At 42.9% G+C, this 27,300-nt stretch overlaps 1 protein-coding gene across 2 annotated transcripts; it reads left to right on the top strand.

Moving 5' to 3' along the window:
* The first annotated feature begins 2 nt into the window (after positions 1–2).
* Positions 3–26,946, top strand: LOC124281155 (FUN14 domain-containing protein 1-like). 2 transcript variants are annotated; one of them, XM_046717184.1, is made up of 5 exons: positions 3–61; positions 8,426–8,580; positions 18,258–18,333; positions 22,364–22,483; positions 25,413–26,946. In XM_046717184.1, the coding sequence occupies exons 2-5, from the start codon at positions 8,444–8,446 to the stop codon at positions 25,488–25,490; spliced, it is 411 nt and encodes a 136-aa protein (XP_046573140.1). In that variant the 5' UTR covers positions 3–61; positions 8,426–8,443; the 3' UTR covers positions 25,491–26,946. The 2 variants fall into 2 exon arrangements, with proteins under 2 accessions (XP_046573140.1, XP_046573139.1); XM_046717183.1 differs by having other exon boundaries at positions 16–87.
* Positions 26,947–27,300: the final 354 nt, after the last annotated feature.

Here is a 27,300-nt window from a genome sequence, read left to right as displayed (position 1 = left end):
TAGTAGGAGCCTCAATTCCGTTTCCGGTATATTAGATCTCATCCCACGAAGTTTGTGTTCGGCAAGTACGCTCATAGACCGGTATTGGTAAGACACCTTCTCTCTTAAGATCCGCAGACACTGTTTTGGAGTGTCTGCGGATTGAGGGGGTCTTTATTGCCATTCATTGTAAAAAAAAAGCAGCGGACTAAAATGACAACGTCAGTGTCGAAGTAAACTCCTTGAGTGAGGGCGACGTGATCCGCATCACGGAGTCTGCTTAATGATGACTGTTAGTGTTGATTGCAGTCACGCACATTCCCAGCTAAAAAAACATGTATAAGGATGTTGTATGAGCAACCTCATCAGTTATGTTGGCAGTGTTCTGTGTGCACATATTGTTCAATGCGAAGCACCCTGATAACGTTTACTTTCACTTTTGCCCGGGTTCACCATAGGTAGAATCAAGGAATTGCTGGTGTGTAAACAAATAACTCATTTTTGGTAGAATCGAATTCTTCAGATTAGTATAAAGAATATTAGAGAATATATATGAATCATCAAGATGAAAGGGAAATAGTGGCATAGAAACATGTCAATTGATGACCTATAAGAATAAACATGATCATGATGATACACAACACTTGCCATTTCATCAGCCCTTTTACCACCTTTAACTACCTTTTGATCCATGTGATATTTTCATTTTTGTACATATTTAGAATACTTTTTTGAAATTATCTTTAGTGTTTGTTGATTCTGACCCGGTCGAATTAACTGATTAGCTAGCTACATCAACCATCTGAGAGCTGGCGACATGATTGACATGAAGAAAGTATGTGAGTCTTTATTTCAAATTATGGTCACTGATTATAGCATTTGACTTTGCATCATATTCTTGATATTCAACTATCTTGATTCTGGGCCCTTTATGACTGGATGGTTTCAGTCATAACCTAAAGCAAATACTACCCATGCTAAACATCCGGGGACAGCTGCCCAAAAAAATTGTCTATTTGTTGTTCTCTGCAGAACATGTAACATGCTAAATAAACAAAATGACATCATGATTCAATAAATTAATTGAACTGAAAGGAACTAGGCATGGTTTATTTGGTGATAAAGTTATTAGCGCATCAACAGGGACGCAGACAAAGTCCAAATACATTTGTAAATATTCCAATCAAGTAACAATAAGTAACCACTGAGTTTGCTACTAGCTAGGTTATGGTATCATATGCTATTTCATTACTGTAATAATTAATGTGATGATCATGATAAACAATACAATAACAGTATTAGTAATAATATTTAAGTGTCTGGGACCCCCATTTTGTTGTCCAGGACCCCTGAAAATTCCCCAGGGATCCTCAAATACAGGACTCAAGGTAAAACCCTGCTAAAGGGATCGGTGGTCAGGCTTGCTGTTTAATGTTCCAGAGAATATTTGAACAGGGAATCTTTTACTTAACCATCTTGTTTATAAAGTGGGCTTATCAGACATTGGCGGGGTTATACTCCCTCCCTCACCCCCCACCCCCACCCCTTTGTGGTTGACCAGTGTGTTTACGCCTCAGTTGCCCTTGGTCGTCTGGTCATTCCCAAGCAGGGCCGACACTTGCCCCCTTTCACCTGATATAACCAGGTGTTGAAATTGGCTTGCCACTCCTTCGAGGAGCAGTACCGTAACGCTGTTCAACAACTTAAGATTATTGTCCACTCACCCTACCTGGTGAGACTAGGGTGGTGTGGACTATGCTGTGTCATCGCCCACGCTTGTGAGGCAGTTGACGGAGGTGCACTCACATCTGGCCCGCGACGCCATACGGTCGTGTGCAAGCCAGATGATGATTGCGGTTATGGGCCTCCATCAGCTTTGCCTGTCGGTCGCTCGGTATTCACCGGCAACACAGCAGATGCTGCTGTCACTCCCCTTCAGGATGGGCCTAACCCTTTTCCCGGGGGCGTCAACGTTGTTTCGGGAGACCACAGAGGGGGTTAGCCAATTTAAGGACTATAAGCCCTTGCTTCCTTGCTTGAGCAACCCCCCTCCACGTGCTCGGTCCCCGGTCCTTGCTAATGCATACCCTTCCACCTCTGGGAAGGAGCCGGCTAAGTGGACTGCTCATCTTCAGGCACGCAAAAGCAAGGGCAAAGGTAAGGGCAAGGGTAAGGCTGCTCCCTCCCAGCAGCCTTTTCTGAGGAAAGGGAAGTCAGCCCCGGCTTCCCAGTAAATATTCCTCGGGATATACTGCCTTTTACCCAACATCTCTGACGGCGGACGACTTTCTCTCTTCCTTCAGGAGTGGGAGAAAGTCAACTGAAATCCATGGGTCATGTCCGCGCTCAGGGATGGCCATTTGCCACAGTGGAAGCGAGGTTCCCTCCCCTCTCCAGGGTTTCGTCGCACTCCGGTAGCGAGCTCCCTGAAGAAGGCAGATACGCTCTGTGCTGAGGTCCAGTCGTTGCTGGACAAGGCAGCCATCGAGGTGGTTCAATTCGGCCAGGAAAATCTGGGGTTTCACTCCACATATTTCCTGGTTACCAAGAAGGACGGAGTGTTCAGACCCATTCTCAATGTGCTGAATGACATGATAGAGATGCCGTCTTTCAAGATGGAGACACTGCGCTCATTGATGTCATGTGTAGAGGCAGGGGATTAGCTCACATCAATTAAGACGCATACCTCCATGTCCCGATGCACCCTGAGTTCAGGAAATACCTCAGGTTTTCCTTCAATGGAAAGTGCTATCAGTTTCGTGTACTCCCCTTCAGCATTTCCATGGCTCCAAGGGTGTTCACCAAACTCGTGCTCGTTCCAGCTCAGGTCGCCAGGGCACAGGGCAACTTTTGTTACCCGTACCTGGACGACGGCTCCTCAGAAAGCTCGCATCCCACTCGAGTCGGGAATCCACCCATGCCGTGATGGATTCTCTCACCAATTTGGGTTGGATTATAAACCTCAAGAAATCAGAGCTGGTACCAACACTGGATCTGGTTTTCTTGGGGGCGGGATTCAAGACACAACGGGGCATAGTCTCCCTGTCTCGAGACCGCATATCCAAAGTCCAGAGGGTTGTTTGACAATTCCTTAAGTCCCCCAGGGCTTCAGCGCAGACATGGCTCCAGTTGCTAGGCAACATGGTGGTGACTTTGGACATAGTTTGGCATGAGTGTCTGAGGATGCGACCTATTCAGCAGGTGTTAGCGCAGCTGTGGTCTCACTTGGAGAGTTACGAAAGGCTTCTGGTAACTCCGGGGTGGCTCATTCCTCATTTGCAGTGGTGGCCCGCCAACGGGAATCTTTTTAGGGGAATTCCGCTGGTGACCCCGGTGCCAACGTTCATAATTCAGATGGATGCCTCCCTCACAGGCTGGGGTAGTGTTCAGGGAGACCTCACAGCTTCGAGACTTTGGTTCAAGAACGAGGCGACCCTGCACATCAATGTGCTGGAATTGCGAGCAGTATGGTTGGTATTCGCACGCAATGAGGGGGTTTGGCACCGAGTGGCTCTTTTAGAGATGGACAACCAGACGGCGATGACTTATATCCTGAAGCAGGGTGATACAATGTTTCCGTCGTTCCTTCAGGAGGAGTGGCAGTTTCTGCTGTGGTGCAATCAGTTCGACATACAGCTGATGCCTGTTTATCACCCGGGGGTAGACAACGTCTGTGCAGACACGCTCTCATAATGTATTCTAGACCCTTAGGTGTGGTTACTCAACTGGGAGATATTCGGGATTATCTCCCAGTTGTTCGGGTCGTTCCAGGTGGATCTGTTTGCCTTCCAGCTCGATTGGACGGACAGAGTTCTGTGGGCCTTCCCACGATACCTCTGATCTCCAGGGTCCTATCACAGCTAACCACCCAACCAGCTCGACTGTTAGTGTTCCTTATACCTCTTTGGTCGTCTGAACGCTGGTTTCCAGTAGTTCTGAGGTTTCTGGCTCAGCCTTCTGTCCTATTACCCTTTCGACCGGACTTACTATCCCAGAACAGCGTGAACACCACAATCCCAGGATTCAGTGGGTGGCTTGGCCACTGTCTGCAAAAGCAGAATTCCTGCACCAGTTGTAGACACAATTCTGGCTTCACGGAAGGATTTGATGAACGTTCAGTACGAGGATAGATGGGTCTGTTATGTATGCTGGTGTGGAAATAGAGGGATTCTTGATCCCTTTTTTTCGACTTTAGTTGAAGTGTTGGAGCTTTTACAGTCTCCGTTAGAAGCCGGTCTAGCCGCACCACTTCTCAATCGTTCTTGATTGGATGTCCGGTCCTCTCTGTTTCGATCTGTCGGCTCTGTCGGCATTCGCTTGCCAGATTCTTACCATCCTAAGATCGCAGGCTCCTTTCAGATAACAGCGCATATCGAGCTCCCTGCTTTCACACAGCCTCCATCAACCCGTACCTCTCTTTGATGTGCTCACATCTTAGATGTCGGTAAGACGCTTAAGGCTTATATCAGACGGACAGCGTCAATTCATAAGGATAATCAGCTGTTCTGCTGTTACGGGGGTGGTAAGGCTGGCCCTCCGGTGAACAAGCAGACCATTTCTATGTGGCTTGTGTCTGCCATATGTATGGATTACATTAACAAAGGCCTTTACATGCTCGCACACACACACACACACACACACACACACATCGATGGGTTGAAAGCTCATTCGGTTAGAGCAGTAGCCGCCTCCAAGGCTAGAGGAGATCTGCTCCTCGACTATATGGAGCTGACCAAGCATGTTCATTCATCATTACCAGCTGAACAAACACTCACGTGAGCATGCTCGGTTTGGCCAGACAGTTCTCCACAGTGTACAGAGTTGTGCCTCTCTAGACGATTGAGCTCTCAAGATTACATACTGTACATTCCTCTGGTTTTTTTTTTGTCCTTTTCCTTTTGTCGGTAGCGGTATTTGGTGATGTTTTTTATTTCCTCTCTACAGTGGTATTTCGGTGTCTCGTACTATACTCAAGCTTTCCACTTCACCACCTTTGCTGGCTTGGTGTTCCTGATAGTGGTTTGATTCGTCGAGCCCCCATAGTTGGGGGGGGGGGGGGGGTTGTTTTGATACATCACCGTCAGCCAAACAGCATATGGGCATGACATTAACGGTCAGGTGGCTAGGTAAGTAAGGTTGCTAGGTAATTTTTCTATCTCCGCTTGATTGTAGAATTTTGTTTCGTCAGAAAGAGAACCACTCCCGACTCAGTTATCTTTCTGAGTCTGTCTTATGCTTATATGTACCCCAAGGAGGACTTCTTCTGTAGAGGTTACTGATTCTTTGAAGAAAGTCCTCCTTGGGATACGGCCACTCGCCTCCCCTCATTCTGTCTGATTTGTTCAGCATGAAAAGTGAGGTGTGAGGTAGATGGCTAGAGTTACCTGCTTTTGGCTGTAGGGGGCCCTGAGGGGCCTCGTAGGGGTGGTCTCATAAGACAAAAATGTGTTTTTTGTTATGTAAATAATTTTAATAAAATATAGTTACAACTGTTGTAGGTTTTTAAATGGACATTTTAATGTTAATATGTACCCCAAGGAGGACTTTCTTCAAAGCATCAGTAACCTCTACAGGTTTGTACGAATTTATTGAGTATTTACAAAACCTCAAGCGTACTTGTATGCAATAGACTGAATAGGAATTGAGTTTTCACATAAATATTTGCGTAATTTACGACGGTACACAGCATATCTCTACCTCTGCAAGTTCGTATTTCAAATATTTAAATCACGGTTGTCTGTGAGTATTAGGGCTGAATATTGCCCTGATTTTCATATTGCGATATATTGCAATAATTTAAGAGATATTGCAATGCACCGTGTGATATATTGACTGGAAGATTTCTGCCCAAGTGCGTACATAACAAATTCATAACAGCTCTCTGTGTGTGACATCATCTTCTTAGTTGTTGGTACGCCATACTTTCAGCTCCCCGTCCCCACTGTGTATGGTTGTGTGCCAGTGGTTTACAGACAAATAAAATTATATACAGCTGTAATTTGGAACTTTTAATCAAAGTATTGCAACAAAGTTTTGCGAACATAATGATAAAGGTGATGATATAACATGATTTTCATGGTCAGTGTTGTTTGCTTCAACAGAATGCACTTCAATGCAGTATGTAATTATTGTTACTGTATGTCAGTGATTCATTCAGATTCAACTCCAATATAAACATGTGTTAACATGAACTATTGCAAAATGAAACAAAAGCATGATTTGGTTTAAGTACTTGAGATTAAAATCCAATAACTAAGATCCTTGACAAGAATGTCATGAGACAGTCCTACCAAATTTACGAGACTTAGACCTTTATGATAAACTGATATATGCCGCATTATGAAACAAACAAAAATAACAAAATAGTGTGAACTGTGAAATGGTCACTGAGAGTCAGAGGCTCTACTAATAAGTCCAAATACACAAATGGTCTATTTGAGGCCACTTAACTCCTCAAAGTGAAACCATTCAAACCCACAAAACATAAAGCAGTTGGTAGAATATATGCCACTTTTGGAGCCACTTATAATGTCACTTCCACTTGCAAAATGTTACATGAAACCAACAGAAATAAAAGCTGCTCTTTAGAGCACATTTTGTGCCATGGAAATCAAGGGCAGATAATTCAGAGGGAGCTAACTCTGGATGACCCAATATATTGCAGAATCTGAATATCGCGATAATCGTATCGCGAGATACTGTACCGGTAATATTGCACAGCCCTAGTGATTATCATTTTTATTAATATAATAGAAGGAGAACCTGGTTGATTACATATAATTTCAGGGTTTTACCCAGACTCATCAAGAAATATACAGGTCCTTGCTGGTAGTATGGGGGTGTGGGGGTGGTGGGGTAGTCTAGTGGTTAAAGCGTTGGCTTGTCACGCCGAAGACCCGGGTTCAAATCCCCACATGGGTACAATGTGTGAAGCCCATTTCTGGTGTCCCCCGCCGGGATATTGCAGGAATATTGCTAAAAGCAGCGTAAAACGAAACTCAGTCAGTCAGTCAGTATGGGGGTGCTGTACAGTACTGGAATGATGTAGTGTTCTGTTCAGATAATTACTTCAGAGCCTGGGCTGACTCGGTGTTCATGTGGACAGTGGTCATGACAGATGGATGAAAAAACAGACACGTGTACGTAACTACTGTATATTATCTTAGATAAGCCGAATTTTGAGGATGAAAAAAAGCAGTCTGTAGAAGGGGGTCGGCTTATCTTTGAGTTACGCTTTCGTCAAACTTTTTTCCAGGGGCAAGAAATCAACATCGTATCGCTATGCGTGCACAAACAAACAAGAGACGACAACTTGTCAGTAAAAACGTCAAATTAGCAAGTAAAGATCACTAGACAAGATTATTTACCTTTTAAGCTCTAATTTGTTTTTGCTGGGCATTGCATTATTTGCAGGGATTAAGATTACCATATGTATTTGTCTCGTATATAGCGCCGGAAATAGCAATCAGCTGTGCACATGTTTCCCGGCGATCTGCTGGTGATTTAGTGAAAACATACACAGTGATATAACGGGATGAATTTTAATACATAAAACTATTATTTAACCCAAAGAAATATATCGTAGCATTGTGTAAGTTTAATTATAAGTTTTGCTCTATCAATGTAACATATACATAATCAATACAAAGGTTATACAGACCCTCATGAACGTGGTAAACGGAAGTTGTACGCGCAAGGAATGAGATGAAATAAGAATGCCATTTAAATTCACACAATTTTCACCGATGTTACTGTAAACTAGCGGTCCATGGATAACGAGGCAGTAATTAGTTTGTGATTGTTGATAATATGTGAAATTGGTGCTCGGTTGCAAGGAAAAACGTACCCTCACGAACATGGTAAGCGGAAGTTGTATGCACATGGAATGGGGTAAACGTACCCTCACGAACATGGTAAGTGGAAGTTGTACACGCACATGGAATGGGGTAAAATAAGCAAGTCAGTTTGTTGACATGTGATCGTCCAGCTACAATGAGTATGATATTTAGCGAAACAGAATATATAATCCTTTTTCTGTCAACTACACTTCATTTCAAGGCGTGAGTTGACACAATATGGTTGTGAATTCTTTGAATAACGCGGACCGAAGTTGTAATTATCAGTAACTGCCAGTTGTATTTGGTCGGTTGAGTTTGCTGCAATTAGGACCCCGTCGCGTGGGGTCAGCTTATGCACGAAACATACCACTTTGACACTGATTTTAAGGGTCAAGTTAGGGGGTCGGCTTATCTACGGTAATATACGGTACTCCTGATGCTCTGTAGGTACATTCTTGGTGTTTTTGTGTGCGTCTATCCAGACGCAGTATTTTGGATTTTCTACATCCAGTCTCAACATTTGTGCAAACTGGACGCACATTTGTGCCTTGCATAAAGCCAGGATTTGGTTCCAGCCTTGTTTCAAATCAATAGTGTTGATTTTACAGGAAAAGGTTCAAGTTAACATGGGCGAACCATCAGAGGAATATGAAATTCTGGACCTGTCTGAATACCGAAACAAAGATTGGGTGCAAAAGATGTTCGGTGACATCACTAAACAGTCGGCAGCGAAGCAAGTAGTTGTTGGAGCAGCAGGAGGATGGTAAGTTGTCCCGATTGGGAGACAGACATGTATCTACATTTGCAGGTCATGCACAAATAATTCAGCTGGGCCAGCATTAATGTTTCAAATGTTAAAGTCATTTTCTGAAACGATCTTTGTAAACTACGGAAGCCTTTCTTATTTTGAAATCTCAAGATCAGTTTCTTGAAATTTCAACTTAATATGTATCTCGAAATTTCAACTTAGTATCTTGATATTTTTGCTCAGCATATTGAAATTTCAATAAAAAATTTAAAGAAATTCATGGCCCTGAAAGGCTTCCGTAATAAACTGTTGTTAGGCAGATATGGCGTAACCCGGGAATGTGATGACATCTTGAAACAGTGATGCTCGACAGATTAATTTTTTTTTATGAATATATACATCTGTGCATAAATTAAGCACCACCCTTTATTGTTACCAATTAATTTTGTCTGAAATGAAATTCTAAACTCTTTCCAAAAAATAACCTTATAATTTGATAGAGCAAGCATTTAACGTTTCAAAAAATGAAGACATCATTGAAATTACCATGTACTTTAATTAGGATAATTTCCTATATTTAGAGCAGGTAGGGTTTTTTGTCCTAAAACAAGTTACCATATTTTGAAAACTGAAAGTAATAATTGATTGTTGTGTGACCTATAAATTCGTTATTTATTGTGAATGGATGAAAGTTAAACTAAGATTTAGGAAAAGTCAAACTAAAAATAAGAATTTTTTTAAAATGAAGTAAAAGTTGCTTTACAAACAAAACAAACAGATTTTAGCTGTAATTATCAGTATCCGGCAAGGAGAAGTGTTTATTCATTACAATAAACTCAAAATCACATAAATATGTCCGTTTTCGGTTTTTTGTCAATTAGCAATCTGAATTGTTGGAATAAGGTCTGAATCTTTGACATTCAGGTTCTTCCTGATTATGCATAATTAAAGCTTACTTGATGTGTAAATGTCATCGTGGTATATAATAACAGAATTGTTAGTTTTAGTCAAAACTTAATTTAATTGTGTAGTTGGGCAGGAGAGAAATAGTTCATTTTTCCTTATCCTGACTCTTGTATTTTTGCTTGTCTCCCTCTTCCCGCCAACATTAGTGGAACACCTTGAATCTCCTTTTTTGAAGCTCCCTTCAAAAAAGCAGACGTAAAAGCACAATTCACCAAGAGTTACGTCCCTTGCCGTTTTAGCGGGAAACAGCGCCACCCGTCTTCCCACTCTTCACTCTCTCCTTTTTCGCCCTAGTGGACGGTTGGGAGAGCACCTGGGTCTCCAACACGGCACTATATCCTTTTCTAACTTAGTTATTACCCTATCAGTTACCTTTATAAGGTTTCAGGGAGTATCCTTCTACATTATGGTTTAAAATTTATTAGCAAATTTAACTGTTTAGTTGCGTTTTCACGTGATTGTTCAGTTTGTTTACATTTCATGAAAACCTGTTTTCATTGCAGGTTTAGGTTCTCTGCTGCAGACCCGCATTTATTGTGCCCTAGTTGCACAACAACATGTACTTCCAGCTCTCGCTGTAATTTGTGTCAACATTTAACAAATTTGGAATTCAATAATTATTATTTTTCTGTACTTAGACGGCTGTTACAAGTCATGGGGCCGGTGGGGTAGCCTAGTGGTTAAAGCATTAGCTTGTCACGCCGAAGACCCGGGTTCGAATCCCCACATGGGTACAATGTGTGAAGCCCATTTCTGGTGTCCCCCACCGTGATGTTGCTGGAATATTGCTAAAAGCGGCATAAAACCAAACTCAGTCAGTCAGTCAGTGTTACAAGTCATGGCTAAACCGGCTGAGTCCCTAAAGAGCTGTTTGTCGTTGTCAGACGACATACTACCATCCAGTGACCTGCCGGAGGCGTCTTCGGAAGATGGGCGTGGGATGAAGTCCGCCATTACGTCGAAGAAAAGATCTTCTACATCGGACAACTCCTAAACCCATACGAAGAAGAAGAGGTCATCTTAGTCGCAGAAAAAGCCTTATACTACTAAGGCTTCAACGAGATCTACTGGGGGCTCATCGCAGACTACTAGGACTTTCTCGGCCGAGATCGTCCCGATGGAAGAAATAGGCTTATATGAAGAACCGCCTATCCTCATCCCAGAGATTCTGCATAATAAGAAGACGCAGGCCTCAGCACCGGTAATGTCAGCAACATTATCAACGCAGTCTGAGTTACCCTCTACACTGGCAGCAGGTACCCATGACGTACAGCGATCCCTGGACCATATTGCTTCCCTATCAGATGCGTCATCTCTACAATCATCGTAGACATTCAACCCCGGGACCTTCATGCAGCAATTCTCCCAACAGATGATGGACCTGATGGAGAAGCGCTTCGCGCAGGAAAAGACCTTGCATGATGGTCAGGCAGCCGCCTCTCATAGTCAAGTCATCAACCAACAAGAGGGAGCAGTGCTGCACGAAGGACCCCGCACCGGTGGTGCATCTGAGATATCTACAAGAAGTTCTAGCTCTAGGACTAAGAGCAGACCTACCCTGCATGATGGCAACGAACCTGCGCAAAGGATGGGACATTCATCTGACCGGAATAGATCGTCATCTGATGATGAGGCTAATGAAGAGCCTTCACGCAGGCCACCTGCATCACAGAGGAAGAAGCTTACACCTTCAAGAACATACAGAGAGATGTCTCAGGACTCAGACCTTCAACTAGATCTCTCACCTGCGCGAAGGTCGTCAGATAGATCAAGAATGTCACCATCACCTCGCAGGTTCTCACGTGATTCACCGCACAGAAATATTTTACCTGCATGAAGGTCGTCAGATAGATCAAGGATGTCACCATCACCACGCAGGTCGTCACGGGATTCATCGCACAGGAATATTTTACCTTCGCGAAGGCAACCCCGGACACGTAGACGCTCACCTCCACGCAGGTCGCCTTACAGATCTCCGCCTAGAACTACATATACTTCTACGTACTCATATCCACAGAGATCGCCACGCAGATCTCCATGCAGGGAGGATACTCAACGAGATCCAACTAAACAAGATACAGAGGACGATGGCGGAATCAAATTTTGAGACTCAGAAGTAAAATTTTGGATGGCAAATGGACTGGACCTAGCATCACCCTCTAAAGAAGAGAATGAAGCATTCACGTACCCAATGAAGGACGATGAGGTAGACACGATCACCCTACCACCAATTGACCCGGTCTCGGACGTACCTGAGGACCTTGACGCAGCCTTCAGGAAGGCAACAAAGTTCCAGTCTCCAAATATTCCACACTTCAACGCAAAGAAGTTCTCACTTCATAATATTTACCCCTTTATGAAGGCACCTGATATAGATGAGAACTATAAAATCATCAACGACTCACGAACCAAATCTTACAAGATTGATGACAAAAAGCTGGCACAGATAGACACCATGACCAGAAGGATGTTCTTTGGACTTAACAGATCAAGGGCAATTAATGAGACGCTCATCACCAAGTTTAAGAACTCTACTGCAGAGGAAGACAGGATGATTTATTCTGCATTACTAACTCAGGAAAAGGACCACCAATTTATGTCAGAGCATTTGGCATCCATATCAGCAGCATTGACGCTCGCCAGAAAACAGGGACTATTGTCTTCGTGTAACTGGAGTGAACAATTCACTAAAACTCTGTACAGAGCTCCATGGTCTACAACATCTATCTTCGCAGGGAAGATCGACGACGTTGCCAAGGAAGTCACAAAGGAATCCAGGGAAGTCATGAGGATTAAGTCCATTGATATACTAGCCAGTGTCATCAGGCTGACGTCCCAACGCTACTCTGGCAAATCTAAATGTGCAGGCATCCAAAGAGCAAGAGAAAAGAAAATAGGGACCTCCAAAGGAGGGAAGGATTCTTTTCGTCGCCGATCCAAGAACTATAGAGGACGATCCGGACGAGGCAGGGCACCCAGAGGTGCCAGAGGCTCTAGATGATGAAAGACGGGTTCGGAACGACTGGAGTCTTCCACCCCCAGTCGTTCCCATACAGCCTTCCCAAGTGAGTGGACGTCTGCAACATTCATGGGAGAATTGGGGAATTCTTCAAGACCAATTTGTATCCAGCATTCTACGAGAAGGATATCAAATTCAACTACAAGCAGCCCCTCCATTAACAGACGCGCCTCAAGGATTAAACCTTGCGACTCATCAGATAGAGAAACTACGAGAGGCGGTAACATCTCTACTAGAGAAGGATGCTATAGAGGTGTTAGATCAGGACCAGATCTCACTAGGATTCTACTCCCCAGTTTTCTACGTACCAAAGAAAAACTCCAAAGAAAAATTCCGACTAATTTACAACATGAGGACATTCAACAGAGATTATCTACGCAAACCAGCGAAATTCAAAATGATTCATCTGCCTCAACTATTACATCTTGTCCGTCCATCAGACCACATGGCCAGCATAGATTTACAGGACACATACCTGCACATTCCTATACATCCGGAATCAAGGAAGTACCTCAGATTCCTACTAGACGGACGACACTACCAATGGAAAGTCCTTCCATTTGGAATATCATCAGCCCCCTGGTTGTTTACGAGACTGACAAAGCCCATAGTCACATACCTACATCATCGAGGTCTACACAGTGCGTTCTACCTAGACAGTGGGATTCAGGCTCATCAAGATCCCAATCATCTCAGACTACAGCTGAATTTTACCATCAAGCTTCTCACTCAACTAGGGTGGCTAGTGAATCTCCTCAAGTCGGGAACTAGAACCTACACAGGACCTGCAGTTCCTAGGAATTTGGCTCATCACAACAGAAAACCGCATAACAGTACCAGAGGACCGTTGGCTTAAGATACAACAGATGATATCTCAAGCCCTACTCTCTCCGTGGCCACTCCGACAGTGGCAGAGTCTGTTGGGTCTCCTCACGTCAGCAGAGGATATGATGCGCAGAGGGAGATTACAACTACGCCTGCTACAGGTCTTCGTAAATTCGCATATGGACGATCCGGACCCCTCGGACTCCTGGACAAACTAAAACCATATCTATTATGGTGGACTCAGAGCTCGAATGTTTGCGGAGGCACCTATTTAGCAGAGCCGGAGTGCAAGACTCATCTCTATGTGGACGCATCTCTACAGGGATGGGGAGCACACCTCGACAACGAAGTGTCAGCTGGGAAATGGACACTACAAGAGAAAGATCTGCATATCAACATGCTAGAAATGAAAGCAGTGATAAACGCCATACTTCACTGGACCAGCATTCTAAAAAAATGCTCATCTGACGGTCCACACAGACAACTCCACAGTGGCGTTTTACATAAACAAACAAGGATCGACAAGGTTGGCGAACCTTCTAAACCTTTGCTTTCAACTGTTCAGCATAACAGACGATCTGAACATCTACATAAAAACATGCCACATTCCAGGAGCCAAGAATGTGATAGCAGACGCACTATCTCGTCCAGCCCAACCATCCCCAACAGAATGGATGCTACACCCAGAGGTCTTCAAACAGACCATACAGGAGATAGGAACTCCACTAATAGACTTGTTTGTCACAAGATTCAACAGTCAACTGGTAACATTCGTCTCGCCAATACCAGATCCACGAGCATGGGCAACAGATGCTCTAAGCATCTCTTGGGAAGGACTTAACGCTTATGCATTCCCACCACCAGCTCTAATACCACAAGTGTTGCAGAAAATCTTACAGACGAAGAACCTGCAACTGATTTTGATCGCGCCTTGCTGACCAGCGAGAATATGGTTTCCCATTCTCATACAAGAACTAGGACCTCCTCAACTGCAACTACCAGAGTGGACGAACTTGCTAGTACAAGCACGCGGAAACCCCAAAGTATTCCGCCTACACGCGTTGACCTTATTAAGGCGTGCTTGAATAAAAGAGGATATTCCGCCAGGCCAGCTAAAGCGGTTACGCTAGCATTACGCAAATCAACCCGCAACTTGTACAATGACAAGTGGCGAAGCTTTGAGACCTACGCCTTGAAAAAAGGTTTTACAGCCATGAAAGCGACACACCCTCAAGTAGCGGACTACCTTTGTCACCTAAGACAAATGAAGTGGTTGAAAGGTTCAACACTCTCAACATACCTAGCGGCATTAAGCTCAGTTATCACTATGAGGACGAGTGTAAAACTGACTAAGGTACCAGAGTTACTGGCCTTACTACGCTCTTTTAAATTGGAGGACAAACAACAAAGATTTAGAGCGCCGGCGAGGGACCTCAATATAGTTCTACAGCATCTCACCAGTGACGCTTACGAATCATTAGATAGGACATCTTTTGAGTTCTTGATGCAGAAAACGCTATTTTTGATTGCCTTAGCAACAGCAGCAAGAATGTCGGAAATACATGCACTAGACTTTGAAAGGACGCAATTTGATGAAAATCAAAACATCGTACACATGGGACTAAGATGGGATTTTATAGCAAAGAATCAACTACCGGGTCAACCGGACAGACAATTCCGCATCCCAGCGTTATCATCAGTCCTTGGGCCTCAGGATACACAGGATTTATCCTTATGCCCAGTAAGAGCTTTTAAAGTCTACCTACAAAGGTCTAAAACCAGGAGACGAAAATTCAAGCATCCCTATATCGGCAGAGACACAGACGGAGATCTCTCGCACTACGATATCAATATGGATGAGAACTGTCATTTTACGGGCCTACAGAGCAGCAGGACTTGATCCTCCACGAGCCTCCAATCCACATGAAGTTAGAGCACTGGCGTCAACACTCGCTCTACATGGAAACTACTCCATCACTACGATAATGGAGGGCTGCTTCTGGAAATCGGACATGGTGTTTGCCAACCACTACCTGAGAGACATCGCCACCGCAGACGTCTCCGGCATTAACCATTTCGGCCCACTTGTTGTAGCACAACAACTGACAGTTCCACACAGGCGCTGAGACAGAGTCTCGCCCTTTTATCACATGACTTGTAAAAGCCAACACTCAGGAGAGTTAGAGCTTTAGAGTCCACATGAACGTCTAAGACGGACTAGCATAAGTGATAAGACCCAGTACTTGTAAGGACGTACTCGTACATAAAAAGGGCCACTTTTCCACTTGATGCATGCATCAGGAGATGGAGTTGTTAAAATCCACAAATAATGTTAACAGAAGAAAGGACCAAAGTTGACAATTGTGGTCCCCCAATCACAGAAAGCTTGAAGTAAGGGTTACAGCAACAGAGCCTAGCAGTAAAATTTAAAGTGCTACCAGGAATTTCCTATAGGGGGGTATGCAAGACGTAAATCACCAAATTGAAATCCAGAAGTGGCTTTTCCCACCACCAAATCCCTTGGATTCTACAAGCAAAAATACATGAGTCAGGATGAGGATAAATATGTAATTTTCTGAATAAAATTGATATTTTATACTTTTCCTGACTCATGAGGTAAGCCCTCCCAACCTCCCCTCAGGCATTTTGGATTTCTGAGCAAATCTATGTGTCGGGCTTGCAATTCGGAGAGAGTGAAGAGTGGGAAGACGGGTGGCGCCATTTTCCCGCCAAAACGGCGAGGGACATAACTCTTGGTGAGTGGGGCTTTTACGTCTGCTTTTTTTAAGGGAGCTTCAAAAGGCGATTCAAGTGTTCCACTAACGTTCGCGGGAAGAGGGAGACAAGCAAATATACATGAGTCAGGATAATGTATAAAATATCAATTTTATTCAGAAAATTACATTTTGGGGTAAAAGTTCAGTCCCATCACATTTTCATCAACATATTCTTTCACAAAGAATAGGAAAGGTTATGGTATTTGTAAAACTGTCAGTGGATAAGGTTTCTTTAACTACAGGTTGATTAAATTGACGGCTATACCCTAGCTTTTCTAAATATATTCCGTATGCATTTGTTTTAAACATTTTACGCATCTAACATTTTAAATGCGTAATTGGTACGCAACAATTATTTTTCAATGCGTAATTGGAAATTTTGTATGGTTATTTTACCCGGATACGAAACTTATCTGGGCCTCTGGGTTATACCCTAACTTTTCTGTAGTATCATGTCTTTCAAAATATGGTTGTGCTAAATTAATGCTAAATATTTGAATACTGTTGTACATTTTACACTTACATGTTTATCAAGAATGGAATCGTACAGGAAAATATTTAGTCATTTAGTCATGTTTCATATCCAAGTTGAACTATGGGCTTGTGTCTGATATACTAGCCTAACCGAAATTTGTTCAATCACTTGTTTCCTGGTCCCACGTGTATAAACCCAGCTAATGCATAACATTTTCAAAACAAATTCATAAGGCTGAAATTTTTTTTATAAATATTTTTGTGTAAACGTTTCCATAACATTATACCAATGTCTCATCACGATTTGAAATGTTAGTGAAATGTTAGTGAAATGTTATTCAAAAACATCATTCTATAACATAGACAAAAATATTTCATAACATGTTGTTTTAAATCTTCAAGATCTTAAAATCATCTTTCTCTACAAACATCATCCAATTACACAAAGTGATTATGGTATATGTTTGTTGTCAGCTTTAAACTAAACTTACTTTTGGTCCAGACCAATCTTAAGTATCTATGATTTTTATAATCCTGAATGAACTTGACTTAAAGATGGTCTATTTTACATAATTAAATTATAACTGTGAAATCCAGGTTAGAACCCATGTCATCAGAGGCCCATTCCGCAGATCGGTGTTCATGCTGTTGATCACTGGATCATCTGGTCCATAATTGATTATTACAGATCTTCCCTATATAGCTGGAAGGTTGCTGAGTGTGGCATTAAACAGCAAAAGAATAAAACAAATTACTCAAATAATCTGCTTTGCATTCTAATATTGCCATCTTAGTTTGTTAAAATGCATTATTTGAATTTTCATTTCTGTAACACACAATAAAATGTAAATAGTAGGGTGGAAACAGGCCAAAATAGTCCGATTTGTTCACTTTGTGATACAAGCACCAAAATCTGCATAATTGCTCACCATAGGTTCCCAGTTCAGAATATAACATTGGCCTCTCAAAAATCCATTTTTCAAGATGTCCACTGCTGTTTTTACAAAAATATTATCTTTTTCTTTTGACTATCAGTTTTGACAGATTTTTTCATCCAGATGTCTAATTTCACTTTAATTCAGCTTGCAGAACCATGTTTTAATATAAAAAAAGACAGATAATGCATTATATGGGTGGTAAACGCTTGTGTATATTAAATGTTTGTATATATAAGGTGTTGTGGGGAATCGAACCAGGCTCTTTCTTAATAGAGTGGATTAATTTGTTATTTTAATCAACACGATGCTTAAACAATATCCAGTGACATTTATCCCACATTTGGACGTCCATATAATGCCCATATAGCATGTTTTCTACAAGTGAGTAGGTGAGTGAGTTTAGTTTTATGCTGCACTCAGCAATATTCCAGCTATATGGCGGCATTGTGTAAATAATCAAGTCTGGATCAGACAATCCAGTGATCAACAGCATGAGCATTGATCTGCGCAATTGGGAACCGATGACATGTGTCAACCAAGTCAGCGAGCCTGACCACCTGATCCCATTAATCGCCTCTAACGACAAGCATGGGTTACTGAAGATCAGTTCTAACCCGGACCTTCATGGGTCTCCACTCACTAGCTAAAAGTAGCACATCCACATGACTAAAAGCAGAAGTGTGATTTTTGTAGGTTTGCGGGGTTCCTGTTTATCAAAGTTGGAAAAATGGCAGCTGCATCACTCGGGACAACCATTCTGCTTGTACAGGTAACCATAGTAACACGACATGGACATTACATCCTGTTGGCTTCGACCAGATATCTGGCAACAAGTAACTAAAATCACAGGGATATCTTATTGTAGGTTTTTTGTGGTAAAGTACATGTTCGTTTTGATTCAGGCACTATTCGTTTTGATTCAGTTTGACAGCCATTAAATTACAGCACTTTCACACACAGTACATCGAACAAGGTTCACATTTGGAATCATGGATCAGAGCACATGGTTCAGTGGAATGGTATGGAATCACAACACAATAAAAAGTAGGACTGCGAATGGAGATAAAAACAGGAAAAGGAACATTAAAATGAAATAGGATTTCAAATTATCCCTATAACTCTAGGATTATTACTGACACTTGAGGACAGGACATGAAGCTAAGTGCATTATTACTGAGACATTAGGACAGGACATGAAGGTCAGTGCATTAGTACATTTACATTGAAATATGAAAATCCAGTATTAACAAACTGAGGTATTAACAATGTGTTTCATGCTGTGTAATGTAATGCTCACTGGTCCAGATAAATATAGGTTATCACACTTGTGTGTTTTGTCCTGCATTAGGAATAAACATTGAGCTAAAGACTTTGTGTGTTTTTTTATTGGTTACACAACACCAAATGTTTTCCCAGATATTTCTGTAGTATTAGTAACGTTATATTTTTAAAAAAACCCATCCATGCTGCCAACAGCCATTCCATGTACACATGGGTACAGTCTGGCCTTTGAACTACGATAAAAACACAAATTCTGGCTAACTTATCCTGCCAATTTTCTGAGCACAGGAAGCTGAACATATCATCCCCAGTTCCACACCAAATGTCACCTACTTGAAAATATCTGTACAAAGATTAAGCATAAGTCATGGTGATAAAAACGAAAGCACTAAATACTTAACACAATTGTGATCAGTTTTAATTACTGGATGGATGTGCTGTTAAGAAACATTATTTCATCTAATCACAGCTGTCACATGTCTTTGTCTCTTCAGTTGTTTACATACGCTACTCGCTACTCGCTCACGGAGCATGTGATTCTGATTTAGTGTAGTGGAGGTGAGGTGAGGTGAAATTGGGTTTAACGTCGTGCTTGAGAATATTTCGCTCATATGGCGCATGCGTGTGTATGTGTATGTGCAGCTGTTTGTACTAGCCCAGACTTAAGCTGGTGTTATAGTGCAAGCCCACTGAGATACCATGCCTCAGTGAAGCATGAATACCCCACTCAGACACATTATACTGATTCCGAGCCGTCCAGTCCTTGTCGTGCTTGAGAATATTTCGCTCATATGGCGCATGCGTGTGTATGTGTATGTGCGGCTGTTTGTACTAGCCCAGACTTAAGCTGGTGTTATAGTGCAAGCCCACTGAGATACCATGCCGCAGTGAAGCATGAATACCCCACTCAGACACATTATACTGATTCCGAGCCGACCAGTCCTTGTTGTACCCATTAATGCCGAGAGCCAGGCGGGGACCAACAAGTACCATGTTTTAACGTCTTTTGGTATGACGCGACAGGGATCGAATCCGTGACCTTTTAGTGTTTTGGAACCTAATGGGGGATATTAACCATCACAAAACATGTGAGTGCGAAAACCTATGTATCATATAACCAGAACGCCACCATATATACTGAGTCAAAAAAGAAACTTCACAAAATGTAATTTGAAAAATAATGAATAATTTTTCTCTGATTATACATCTATGTATCCGAAATAGGATCCCTATCTTTCGACTCTAGAAAAACGTTAGCAAAACCCACTCAAACCCATTCATTCGTCATGCAAATGACGTTAGTGCCAAATCAGGTTTTGCACTTGCAGTCGATCATGTGATCTTCGCATCGAAGTTTTCTTCATATGCACGTGTTTGCATTGGCCTCAAGAATTGAAAAAACACTTTTAAACCACAGTTCTAATGGTACTTGAAATGCCACGATTGTCAAATGTGCAACGTGAAAGTGCCGTTGGCATGTTGCAAGCGGGAAGATCAGTTATTGACATCGCAAAAGCAATGGGATGCAGCCGTCGCACTGTGTATGACTTGCGAGGTCGTCTACAAAAAAACTGGCACCACTTCTGATCGCCCAAGGTCGGGTCGTCCACGTGTGACATCACAAGCAGAAGACCGTCACCTACGTGACAGATTTCTGCCGGCTACACGAACCTGGGCTCAAATGTTTAGAGGTCGACTGTCCTCACAGACCATTCGAAATCGGCTGCGGGCTGCCAATCTCCATTCTCGACGTCCATATCGTGGGCCAATATTGACGCCGTTTCATCAACGTCAACATCTACTGCCACCTCCGATGGACCCAGAGAGACTGGAATCGAGTCGTCTTTAGCGATGAATCCAGGTTTACCCTCAGATTCGCGGAAGGCAGGTATAGAGTCTGGAGACGACGTCGTGAACGGTATGCCCAATGTTGTGTACAGGAAGTCGACAGATTTGGGGGCGGAAGTTGCATGGTGTGGGGTGCTTTCTGTGGGAACAACCGTTCACAGCTTCTGGTCATCCGTGGAAACCTTACAGCTACTGCTTACCGCGACCAGGTGCTCAGCCCTGAACTCGTTCCTTTCATGGCGGCTCATGGCCCAGGTCTACAGTTCCAACATGATAATGCTCGGCCGCATACCGCAATGTTGACACGAAATTTCCTTCAAAACGCTGGAATCAACGTCATGGACTGGCCATCGAGGTCCCCTGACCTTAATCCAATAGAGCACGTTTGGGATGCACTTGGGAAAAGGCTTCGTGGTCTTAGGAACCAACCTCAGAATTTGCAGGAACTTGGCGCTGCCTTGCAAGAGCAATGGCGCAGAATCCCCAACCACGTGTTCACAAGCATCAGGCAGTCGATGAGGAGACGGTGTTTGGCAGTGGTGAATGCGCGGGGCGGCCATACACGATATTGAACTGAGAAATTTCGCATTTTTGTTCTTGTGACTTGACATTCTGTATACCCATGTTTTGGAACGGCGGTGTAGCCTAATGGAACTGATTATGGCACTGTCAGTGTATCGAGTACATCACACAGATCTCAGCAATGAAATAATAACAATTTAACCATCTTGGCATCTCTTGTTCTCTTATAGTGCCCTGAAGAAAGAATGTGAAGTTTCTTTTTTGACTTAGTATAGCTGGAATATTGCTAAGTGCAGCGTAAAACTAACCTCACTCACTCACTCACTATCATACAACAGCATTCTTACTTTATAAACTAAAGAAAATGAGTTTTCAATTGCCACAAATTATGTTAGTTGTAACTAAACTTAGTGGAATTTGCATAGATATCTATTATGTCACAAATATGTGCGAAATAATACACAAGCTTGGTGACACAATTTTCTACTGATCTCTCAAGTGACTGTACCGTGTGCTTGCTCACACTGACAGTCAGTCATGGAACTGCTATTGATATCTTTGTAAGCCTATGAATTCTCTTCATAATCCACTCCATCTCTCAACCAGTGAAGGTCGGGATTAGAATTGCTCTTCAGCAACCCATGTTTGTTGTAGGAGGCGACTAACGGGATCGGATGGTCAGGCTCACTGACTTGGTTGACACATGTCATCGTATCCCAATTGCCTAGATTGATGCTCATGCTGTTGATCACTGGATTGTGTGGTCCAGACTTGATTATTTACAGACCGCCGTCATATAGCTGGAATTTTGCTGAGTGTGGCGTAAAACTAAACTCACTCACTCACTCCATCTATCATTAAAAGACATGAATTTTCTTGGATCATTGCACTGACAGTACCATGTGATGCCATGTTTGTTTACACTGTGAAAAATCCGCATATGACCTCTCTAATGTGCCTCAATATCCATATATGACCCCAACAGATACTGAAAATATCTGTTGACTTTATCTTGTCGGGAAAGCTATCCATTGTATGTTAAATTGATATCCTGGAATGTTCTGATGATGCTGCAGTTCTACGTTACGGACTGTGGCATGCACAGACATTCACACGTTCTGATCCGTGTTTCCCTAACTGTTTTACAGCTTGCTCAACATCAAGGCTATATCCGTGTCAACTGGAACAAAGTTGAACAAGGTGTGAATCGTGCCAAGAAAGAACTACATAAAGAAGCCAACAAGCGGTATCCTGGGATTTTACAAAATGTAAGATAATTGTCATAGCATGAGCAGACTCCCTCCTCTCGGCATTGAAAGTTTTGTGGGTGTTGACGTGTAATATAAGACTTGTAGATGACTCAACATGTTCATTGATATATTGCATGGAGTTGATGTTCAAGGGTGGTCACACTCACATACTTGTTTACCAGTATTGAAGACAAGCTGATGCCCAGGGGATGCCCACGTTGAGGTTCTTTGACGTACAACCGGATATGTTTGTTGATACCTGTGACCTGTGTGTTTCTTAAAGTTTCGGTGCAGACTGTACGACATGTAGTTAAGAAATGCAGTTCATTCTACCCACATGTATAGTGGAGCAAAGGATACTTTTGCCACCTGTGAAGATCCGGGTTAGAATTGGTCTTCAGCAACCCATGCTTTTAAGAGGCGACTAACAAGATCAGGTGGTTGGGCTTTTTTGACATGTGCCATCGCATCCAAATTGTGTAGATCAATGGTCATGTTGTTGATAACAAGATTGTCTGGTCAAGACTGGATTAAATACAGACCGCCACCATATAGCTCAATTTATTGCTGAGTGCGGCGTAAAACAATTAACCAACGACAACACTTTTGCCCAGATATACCATTGGGCTCACTGTGAAGCTCATGCCTGGTGTCCTCTGCCGTGATATACCATTGGGCACACTGTGAAGCCCATGCCTGGTGTCCTCTGGACCACTGTGAAGATATGCCTGGTGTCCATTGGGCACACACTGTGAAGCCCATGCCTGGTGTCCTCTGCAGTGATATACCATTGACACTAGCCATTGGTGTCCTCTGCAGTGATATACCATTGGGCACACTGTGAAGCCCATGCCTGGTGTCCTCTGCAGTGATATACCATTGGGCACACTGTGAAGCCCATGCCTGGTGTCCTCTGCAGTGATATACCATTGGGCACACTGTGAAGCCCATGCCTGGTGTCCCTCTGCCGTGAGATACCATTGGGCACACACAAGCCCAGCCCATGCCTGGTGTCCTCTGCAGTGATATACCATTGGGCACACTGTGAAGCCCATGGGCCACTGTGAAGTCCATGCCTGGTGTCCTACCATTGGGCACACTGTGAAGCCCATGCCTGGTGTCCTCCACTGCCGTGATATACCATTGGGCACACTGTGAAGCCCATGCCTGGTGTCCTCTGCAGTGATATACCATTGGCACACTGTGACCCATGCCTGTGAAGCTTGGGCACACTGTGAAGCCCATGCCTGGTGTCCTCTGCCATGATATACCATTGGCACACTGTGAAGCCCATGCCTGGTGTCCTCTGCAGTGAGATACCATTGGGCACACTGTGAAGCCCATGCCTGGTGTCCTCTGCCATGATATACCATTGGGCACACTGTGAAGCCCATGCCTGGTGTCCTCTGCAGTGAGATACCATTGGGCACACTGTGAAGCTCATGCCTGGTGTCCTCTGCCATGCACTGTGAAGCTCCATGCCTGGTGTCCTCTCGCCATATATACCATTTGGCACACTGTGAAGCCCATGCCCATGCCTGGTGTCTCCACACTGTAAAGCCGCCTGGTTTCCTCTGAGATACCATTGGGCACACTGTGAAGCCCATGCCTGGTGTCCTCTGCCGTGATATACCGTTGAGCACAATGTGAAGCTCATACCTGATGTCTCCCGCTGTGAGATACCATTGGGCACACTGTGAAGCCCATGCCTGGTGTCCTCTGCCGTGATATACCATTTGTGACACTGTGAAGCCCATGCCTGATGTCTCCCGCTGTGAGATACCATTTGGCACACTGTGAAGCCCATGCCTGGTGTCCTCTGCCGTGATATTGCTGGAATAGTGCAAAAGCGGCGAAAAAGTGCAGCGCAGCACAGCTGTTGAAACTACTTTTCTACCCCAGCTGGGGGGGAATTTAGTGAATGGTTTGAACTCAGATTTCGCGGGGGGGTTTCATCGCGTTATTTTTCAACTTTATAACTTTTTTTGCATTTTTGATCATTTGTTACTGCAAGTCCATATCGAAAGGTATCAGAATCTGCAAAGTTATGTTTTATGTTGCATATGACCTTTAACCAACTTTTATATATGTAGGACATAAATTCTGCTAAGAACTCACAGAGTTGGTCTGATGTTTTGATTATGATCATTGAGCATTATATGTTTATTAGTTTCCAGTAAGATTCTGATTCATCTATCCGCTTTTGAATGAAACCGACTATACCCATCTAATATTTTTAATAAAATGTTTCGCTGATAATATACATGAAATACACAATACCATTTTTAGAAAGTGGTCAAATGTAACGTATGTTATATTTGGGATTACACTTTCTTAGTAAAGTACAGATTCTAGTACTTTTTATGGGGTGGGGGTGGTTTTGAGTCATATCCGGACAGGCACCTAATCGCCAGCACACAAATTCAGACACCGCGGCTTCCACAAAAATGGAAGTCTGACAACTGGTAGTCTAGACTGCAGACCTTGTGTACCCCTCTGATTAGGTGCCTGACTCTGAGGGTGTGGGTTCAAATCCCGGATGGGACTCAATCCCCCCCAAAAGTACTAGAATCTGTACTTTACTAAGAAAGTGTAATCCCAAATATAACATATGTTACATTTGACCACTTTCTAAAATGGCATTGTGTATTTCATAGCTTTTGGCCGTGGGAGCTGTGCCGATTAACACTTATATCAGAGGGGTACACAAGGTCCGCAGTCTAGAGTACCAGTTGTCCGACTTCCATTTTTGTGGAAGCCGCGTTGGCTGAGCGGTCTAGGCGTCTGACTTTGTGTGCTGGCGATTAGGTGCCTGACTCTGAGGGCGTTGGTTCAAATCCCACATGGGATTCAATCCCCCCAAAAGTACTGGAATCTGTACTTTACTAAGAAAGTGTTATCCCAAATATAACATACGATAATATAAATGTTCTTTTGTATATTTCAGGCAAAGACATTTTTGCAGCAGAATGTCTTGCTTGCTGGGTCCTTTGCTGGTGGCTTTCTGTTTGGCGTAGCTTTCTGAGTGACCTTGTAACTCTGTCCTTGCATGATGTGATGTGTGATACAGATGACAGTGTGTGATATTAACAGTGTGGTGCCTCAGTCTGATGGCCATGGGAATCATTTCCACAAAAACATTTGGCGTTCGAGATGGAATCCAAAGTTTTCTATCCTTGTCTCTCCAGATAAACACAGCCTGGAGTTCTAGTCATCAGACAAGATGTCTGTAGGCTTCTGACCAAACTATCAGACTGTATATATTTTTACTGTGTTTCCCATCTTCAAGAAAAGAAACAAAACAAATGGCCCTAAAAGGCTTCCGTATGTATAGACAAGTCTTTCAATATTTTGTGCATATAATTTAAACCTAAAACTACCCATCATAAAATGTTTTATTGTGTACCTTGAAAATAGGTTCTTAACTTTACCATGTGTTTACTAATTTACTTAAACATACTAGATATGATTTTGTCCAGTCATATGATTTTCACAGCTATTTTGTCCTTTACATGAAATGGAATCTGTGCCAGAGGATGGTCAAGGTTGGGTATTGTACGGAAGCCTTTTAGGGCCATGCAGGTTCTTTTTCCTCTTTTTCTTGACATTTCAAGATGCTAAGTTGATTTTCAAGATTCATATCATATTGAAATTTTAAGAAAAAATTAAGAAAACGAATGGCCCTTGAAGGCATCCATAGTATTCTTTAGCACCAGCGTTTTATATTTGCCTGTTCCAAAGTCATTACTTTGACAACAGTAAACAATCCTATATGGGCAGAATATGATTGAAGCCAACAAGATTTAATTGTGAATAGATTGACCAGATACACCCTCAAAGAATTATTCTTTTTGTTTCAGTATTAGAATGTTTCTACTTTATGAGGGTTTTGGTTGTGTCCTTTTGTACATACCCGGTATAATGTATGCTAACAAGACTCATGATATATTGGGGGCGGTGGGGTACTATAGTGGTTAACGCGTTCGCTCGTCACGCCAAAGACCCGGGTTCGATTCCCCACATGGGTACAATGTGTGAAGCCCATTTCTGGTGTCCCCCGCCGTGATATTGCTGGAATATTGCTAAAAGCGGCGTAAAACTAAATTCACTCACTCACTCATGATATAATGATAGACATTATGAATGTGACAGAATGGTTCAATGTTGGATGAATGTTGAATTGTTCTCAGAGAAATATACTGAAGGAAAACAATATGGGATCACATGAAAGCACTAGTGTTCCCTTATTTTTTTCCAGGTTTCTTCACAAGCTACGCGATACAAAGCTTGTGAAGAAACCTGGGGAAAAATAAAGGAACACTTGTGCTTTCAAGTGATCCCTTCTTTTTTTTCCTCAGTCTATATTTGGGTTCTGCTGGCCATGTGACTAGTTTCTCTATCATGTTGGCTGTGTGAAATGCTCTTGTCCATCAGAAGTAACTTTAATACTGTTCTCTTGGTGGTACAACTCATCACGCTCTTATCTTGTCCTCGTCTGTTCTACAGACCTTGAAGCAAATACAGTCAAACCCCATTTACTCGGACCCCTTATATCCGGAAACCCTGCCTTCCAGACGATTTTTAGGTGAAATGAAACTTACCTTCAGTAATTGTACTTTCAAGCTTAGCTTGACCCTGCGCTTCGCACCCGGACGGAGAATTTTCAAACCATTCCTATAGATTTCCATTGAAAATGATCCTGTTATCCGTGACGGAAAGATCTGTGCGCGCACATGCATGTCTGTGTGTCACGTCAGTACTGTTTACCGCATGACTACGTGTATTGATTCTTAATGTCTCGAATCAGTAGTCTGTCATACAGATCCTGAAACAAA

Source organism: Haliotis rubra, unplaced genomic scaffold, assembly GCF_003918875.1.
Source record: "Haliotis rubra isolate DU_JTF1 unplaced genomic scaffold, ASM391887v1 Scf28, whole genome shotgun sequence".
In the NCBI taxonomy this organism is placed as follows: domain Eukaryota; kingdom Metazoa; phylum Mollusca; class Gastropoda; order Lepetellida; family Haliotidae; genus Haliotis; species Haliotis rubra.
Note: the sequence above shows the minus strand (reverse complement) of the source record. Positions and strands in the feature narration are given on the sequence as shown.

What these genes read in the sequence shown, in the direction of transcription:
- LOC124281155 (XM_046717184.1), top strand. Translation starts at nt 8,444, where the DNA reads ATGGGCGAACCATCAGAGGAATATGAAATTCTGGACCTGTCTGAATAC. An exon ending in CAACCATTCTGCTTGTACAG is followed by an intron (nt 18,334 to 22,363) that starts GTAACCATAGTA and finishes ACTGTTTTACAG; the next exon opens with CTTGCTCAACATCAAGGCTA. An exon ending in ATCCTGGGATTTTACAAAAT is followed by an intron (nt 22,484 to 25,412) that starts GTAAGATAATTG and finishes TGTATATTTCAG; the next exon opens with GCAAAGACATTTTTGCAGCA.